Source organism: Gymnodraco acuticeps, unplaced genomic scaffold (genome assembly GCF_902827175.1).
Source record: "Gymnodraco acuticeps unplaced genomic scaffold, fGymAcu1.1, whole genome shotgun sequence".
NCBI lineage: Eukaryota > Metazoa > Chordata > Actinopteri > Perciformes > Bathydraconidae > Gymnodraco > Gymnodraco acuticeps.
Genome location: NW_022990073.1, coordinates 103,910 through 110,449, shown reverse-complemented (window position 1 = coordinate 110,449; position 6,540 = coordinate 103,910). Strand labels below are relative to the sequence as shown.

Below are 6,540 nucleotides of genomic sequence, written 5' to 3'. Positions count from 1 at the left end.
AAATGTACCCGTTGGCGGTTCTAGTGTTAAGGGATCCCGAAGGATTTTGATATCAGTAAATTGAGTGTGCTCCTACCTAAGTGTGTGTGGCAGGGTGCAGTCTTACCTTTGAAGCAGGAGAGGAGGGCACAGGTGTCTTTTAAATTATCCCAGTCCAAAAAGGTAGGATCAGTTTATTTGAAGAAAAATAGGTCCAAACTAATACAGGGTTTTTACCTTCTCTCTTTACAACATTATAATCATCCTAACAAAATGGTGCTGTGATCATGTTCAAATATGAAACTTTAATTCACAGTCTTACATTTATTACCAAGATGTTTTAATTTCAACTGCCCAATTCAGTTGTGACATTTTAAAATCTCCCGATAGAATTTAGAGGCATTTCCTCATAAAAAGACCGGTGACAATAAAAAGCGCATTCAACTTTTCATTCACCAAATCAATTCAGTTTCATACCTTTTTTCCGACACAGACGGCGGGTACTAACATTAAAAAACCCATTCCTATCCGCATTAATTTGGAGGAAGATTTCCTCACAGGTGGCGGGTTATAATATTCACAAACACATCTCTCATCAAATCATTCCACTCAGCCAACAACCAAGAAATTCGAGAGATATTTACCACGTGTGAGAGGACCTTACCGAGAGCTATTAACCCAGCTCTGAAGGACAAAGCCTACCGGGAGAGAGTCTACCAGGGGTTCCCCCCTCTCTCTCGCGCTCTCTCAAAAAACCAGTCTCTTTATGCTCAAAAAACCGGATCCAAAACCCCAAAAAACAAACACCTCCTCCACACCCAATTTGTGGAAAACTGGGCATGGCCTCTAATGTACAGGGCTGGACATGACCCGACATGTTCTATGGCTATCATAACCAACTTTTTGATGCCTCAATGTTTTTCTCCTTCAGTAAGGAGCCCCCCTCCCTGTGAACTGCTGTCAGAGGAGAGGGAAGAAACGGCCTACTCTCTTCAGAGACACCCATAAATCATAGACCTTACATACTCAACCTAAACAAACCACTTTGTTTTGTTTATGCTGTAAATATTGAAAAACCTAAAATATGAAGCCTTCTCATTATGGGTTCATACAAGAATATAATTGATCATATATGATTTATAATTAACTTTTGTTTTAAGTATTCACTTCATATATGATTTATAATTAACTTTCGTTTTAAGTATTCACTTCATATGAAGCTCTCAACAAGTTTTATTAGATGTGCCAACTGCTAGGACTGTCTTAGGGAAGACAGCTTTTAGATGCGCAGCTCCTCTGTCTTGGAACAGTCTGCAATTGAAATGGAAACTGAGCAATCTGGTGCCACTACATGTTTTTAAAGCTGGGTTGGATGCTACTCAATCAGAAGCTGTTGGTACCTACTTGAGCAGGTCTCCCTTGAAAAAGAGTTCAATGATCTCAATGGGATACTCCTGGATAAATAAAGGTTTGAGGTGAAATGAAACGTCATATCTGCTGAATGGCAGCATGTTAGTTTTGGGACATTGGGTGTTTCTAGTTTAGGTTTCAACAAACCACAGCACGGAGACTGCTCACAGTCTTCATCTGATGAGATATCAGTGCTAGAACAACTCGGGAGGACTTTCTGAAACAGCTCTAAACCCGGTTTGAATCCTGTCCACAGAACAAGGATTATCTTGTCCATCTGCAATCTGTTCTACATCTACATGCTTATGCTAAGGTTCTGGAAAACACAACTAAACGTAACAAGTGTTTTGCAGATGACAGAGATGTAACAATAAGGTGATCAATAATGATCCCATGCAGGAATTGAAGAGTGAATTATTGAACACATGTTGCCTTTTATTCAATTCAATTTGAAACTACTCATGATTATAATGTAACTGCACCAAGTTATGTTGTGAGTTGTGTTGGTTTACATATTTCAGTGTTGGCTCATACATCTCCAAAACCAAGGTAAGCACGCCGTGCCTTCAGACTTCACTTGAGTTGTTGTGTGTTGCTTTTTTAACGATGACTTCTGGACTTGTACCGTATCCTCTTGATACGTCCTGCGGTTGCTCTTAGTCTCTATGAAGCTAAACATGACACTTTAGGTCAATTCTTTAACATCAGCCTGATTTGTTGGAATGATAACATTGATGGGAATAAGATTAAGAAAACAAACACATTTCACAAGCAAAGGTTTCTTTATTGAGAGCAGACATGTGCAGAATAAGTGACACATTTAGTCATTCCTTCAGATTATATTTGAAAAACAGACATTTGGAATAGTTTGATTTCATTGACCGGGAGATTAACATAAGAACGCATTAACTACTAATACTTTCTGTTATTACTACTAGCACTGATTTAAAAAGGGAGAAAGTGGCCTTCACCGAATGATTTAACAAAACGGTAAGATGCGTTCCACTTCAGTGAGTGTTGAGAACTCTCTGACTTTACTGATGGACATACAGGTACTCAAGGCTGCCCTTGTTGCCCTCGTTGAGATCTTTCAGGATAACACTGATACCAGCCTCCAGATTTTCTTTAACCACATCTTTGTTGAGAAGCAGGCCGATGGCCTTTATTGGGTTGGATCTTCTCTTGTACCACAGGAACACTTGGTTGCCTCCGGTCCCTTTGTTCAGGTCAACATCAACTTGCTCGTATTTTTGCTGCTGATATTCCAGATACTGATCATCATTGATGGAGACTTGTATTTCGTTGACTGCCTTCTCTGGGTCGGTGGTCTGACGGAACCAGATGAAGACATAGGCTCCTCTTGCACCTCTGTTAGTATCTTCATCCACACGGATGTAGCCCTTCTCAAAGAGGTCGATGTCTAACCCGTAGGAATCAGTGGCAGTGACGTCACAGATGTAGGTTTTCTTCTCTCTCTTCAGCCACAAGTGGATCAAGTTCCCACAAGCCCCGCGGTTCAGATCACAGGCCACTCTCTCCCAACCACATGCAAACCTTTCAGCTTCATCGGCTGCATCTGTCGTGACACTAATGTCCACTATGGGAGTATCAAACTCTCCGGACCCTTGGGAGTACCAAAGGTAGAGGTAATCACCCCATGCTCCAGCATTGAGATCTTTGTAGATCTTTTTGTACCCTGCTTTGGTCAAACCATCAGCCATCTCTTCTCTGAAGGAAACTTGAACCTTGGTGATCGGCACTGATCCACGTTTGAACCAAAGACGGATAGCATTTCCTCTTGCTCCTTCGTTCAGATTGCCATCGATTACAATGAAGCCTCTTTGTAGAAGGTTTTGCTCCTCAGCTTCATTCAGGGACACTTCAAGCTCTGAGATGTAGCTGCACATTGTGGGTTCCTGCATTTAAGAAAGACACGTCATGAGTAATCGATCAATCAATGTTTATTTATATAGCCCAATATCACAAATGTTACATTTGTCTCAGTGGACTTCACAGTGTGTACAGAATATCAGTATGACAATACTGTTGTAGTTAACTGAATACATCTGACCTTTCAGCTGAGCTAGAATATCATCCTTCAACCATCAGGAGTTACATTTTGAAAACAACAATGACATCTAAACCAAGTTCAAATCAAATGTATACTGCACAGAGTTCTGCAAAGTATTGATTACAATGTTTGTGAAATACACAAAAGGTATTCCAGCAAGAAAGCAAGACCTTGTTGAACACTTACGTGTGTGCTGACAGCGAGTGATAGGCAGTAAGAAGTCAACTGGTGTGCTGAAGTCTGTTGTACTGACCACAGGTCAGCTGCATATATATAGAGCACAGAGATGCTGTGCGTCATTGTGCAATCGTTACCTGGAAGGAGTCGTATTCTAAGAAAAATGATGCTGAATTCATGCCAACACGATGACTGAAGCCAAATGAGACCCCGTATCAAGTGTGTTTATGGGCGTGAGTGTTTTCATCAGTTCTGTGGAAGTCACACACTAATCTATGTTGTTTTATTTTCTTCTTTTTCAAAGGAGCAACAGAGTCTAATTTTATTCGCAGCGCATCTGTAGCACTATCAACAACATGATCAATTTGGGGTGGTGTACATTTTGTATAAGTTTCCTGCCTTACATGCAGACATGCTATCGAGTTAAGTATAGGTGGAATCTCTCCCTTAAATTTGGCTATAGCACTAACAGATAGGTTTCTGCTGCAGGAGCTTTTGACTAATGCTTTGTAGTCTCGTAACAGTACTTCAAAAGTTACTAAGAAATGGTCGGATAAAGCAGGATTATGCGGTTCGACTAATAGTTGCTCAATTTCAATACCATAAGTCAGAACAAGGTCGAGAGTGTGATTATAGCAGTGGGTTGGTTTATTTACACTCTGACGGAAACCAACAGAATCTAATATAGAGTTAAATTTAACAGTAAGGCTATTTTTATCATCGTCAACATGAATATTAAAGTCACCTACGATAATTACTTTATCTGTTTTAAGAACCAAAGTTGATAAAAACTCAGAGGATTCAGATAAGAATTCTGAATAAGGACCTGGTGCACGGTACACTGTAACAAATAAGATTGGCTGCAAAGTTTTCCAGGTCGGATGCGTAAGACTAAAAACGAGACTTTCAAAGGAGGTATAATTTAATTTTGGTTTAGTATTGATAAGTAAACTTGAGTCAAAGATTGCTGCAACTCCACCTCCTCGGCCCGTGCCTCGGGCAATATGAGCATTGATATGGCTGGGTGGAGTGGCCTCATTTATGCTGACATATTCTTCATGTCTCAACCAAGTTTCAGTGAGACAGCATATATCAATATTATAATCTGATATTAAATCATTTACCAATAATGTTTTAGATGCTAGAGATCTTATGTTTAAGAGACCACATTTAATCTTCCTGTTTTGTTGCACTGTAGTAGTTGTTACATTTACTTTTATTAGGTTATTATGTATGACACCTCTATTAGGTTTTACCTTAACTTGTCATCGGGCAGACACACACACCGCTAATATTGGGTATTTTATTGGGTTCGGGATTCCTATGGATGACTGCCTAGGAGAGAGCGCAGAGAAGCGTGTAAGACTGCGACTCCGCCTCCTGGTCTCAACTCCAGTTTGTCATGGATTAAGTCCACAAAGCCCTGAGATGTTTGCCGAAATGAGATCTGCACCTTCCAAAGTAGGATGAATGCCGTCTCTTTTAATCAGACCAGGTTTTCCCCAGAAGGCTGTCCAATTATTTACGAAGCCCACATTGTTTGCTGGGCACCACCAAGACAACCAGCGCTGAAATGATGCCATGCGGCTATACATGTCATCATTGATCAGATTGGGGAGGGGACCAGAGAAGATTACGCTGTCCGACATTGTTTTAGCATAACTACACACCGACTCCACATTAAGTTTGGTGCATTCTGATTGGCGTACACGAACATCATTACCACCGACGTGAATAACAATCCTACTGTATTTACGTTTATTTTTAGCCAGCAGTTTAAGATGCGCCTCAACGTCGCCCGCTATGGCCCCCGGAATGCATGTGACTGTGGAGGCTTCGGTCTCTAAATTCACGTGTCTCATAATAGAGCTACCAATAACCAGAGTTGGCTTCTCAGCGGGTGTCTCGCTGAGTGGGGAATATCTGTTAGATACGTGAACGGGTTGGTGGGGACCTGCGGGTTTCGCGTTATGCCCCTTCTGAACCAACACACTCTCACTCCCTAAGCGTCCAGGAGCGACGTTTGGTCAGTGTCCGTGGCGTCCAGTTGTGACGCTCCTAGGCTCCTTCAGCTTCATAAAGGGACGCAAATAGCTTTCAACTGATTGCAATGTATTCCCATCTGCGGCGGGATTTGACGCTCATGGAAGCACGGCATTCGTTTGTGTCGGCTGCCCTTAAAGGCAATGTGAGCGTCCATTCCCATTGGATAACGGAGAATTGTAGACTCGGAAGTAAGTATTCCCCTTACTGTCGATTGATTTTACAGTGATATCTGCACTACTCATCGACTAACAAACACCAGATTATCCTTGTTAATTACACAACATTGATTGGTTTAAATTGTGTGCAATGCTTTTGTATTTTTCCCCTTCGATTCGGTGAAACAAATGTTTTTTCGGAGTAAAGGATGGCAGAAGACACTACACTACAAAGAATCCCCAGCTATCGTTTGGACTACACCAGGGGTGCCCAACAAGTCGATCGCGAGATGTGTCTAAAAATAGAACAACAACATTCTGTTTTATCGTTAATGTCCTGTAACATAATCTTCCTGTTGCAGAATAATGCACTTGAACGCATCAAAGCTTTGTGATTGGCCGGCGTGACCCCATGTGTCGGGGCGTGGCTGGCAGTGCACTAGTTCGCTAAAGTTGTCCGTGTCAACAGGAGTGACAGTCCGCACACACACAAGACCGCAATTATGGCAGAAGCAAAACATATATAATTTTCACTCCGAGTGGGAGGATGATTATGTTTGTATCTATTCCAATTCAAAGTCCATCTGTCTCATCTGCAATGCGAGCGTGGCTTTATCGAAGAAGGGTCATTTAGGAGCGGCATTTCAAAACAGTGCACAAACGCTACGAGACGGAATTCCCTCCTAATTCTGCCCTACGCTC

The 6,540-nt window shown here is 41.6% G+C and overlaps 1 protein-coding gene across 1 annotated transcript; it reads right to left on the bottom strand.

Moving 5' to 3' along the window:
* Window positions 1–2,152: 2,152 nt before the first annotated feature.
* LOC117546051 lies at window positions 2,153–3,802 on the bottom strand. Its single transcript, XM_034216131.1, has 2 exons — window positions 3,647–3,802; window positions 2,153–3,305 (listed from the first exon to the last, which is right to left on the bottom strand). Exons 1-2 carry the CDS (start codon window positions 3,758–3,760, stop codon window positions 2,424–2,426), a joined length of 996 nt encoding a protein of 331 aa, XP_034072022.1. The 5' UTR covers window positions 3,761–3,802; the 3' UTR covers window positions 2,153–2,423.
* Between the last annotated feature and the right edge of the window lie 2,738 nt (window positions 3,803–6,540).

Excerpts from the sequence above, each read along its gene's own strand:
- LOC117546051 (XM_034216131.1), bottom strand. The coding sequence starts at position 3,760 with ATGACGCACAGCATCTCTGTGCTCTATATATATGCAGCTGACCTGTGG. Across the intron at positions 3,306-3,646 it reads CACTCGCTGTCAGCACACAC|GAACCCACAATGTGCAGCTA; the intron begins GTAAGTGTTCAA and ends TCTTAAATGCAG.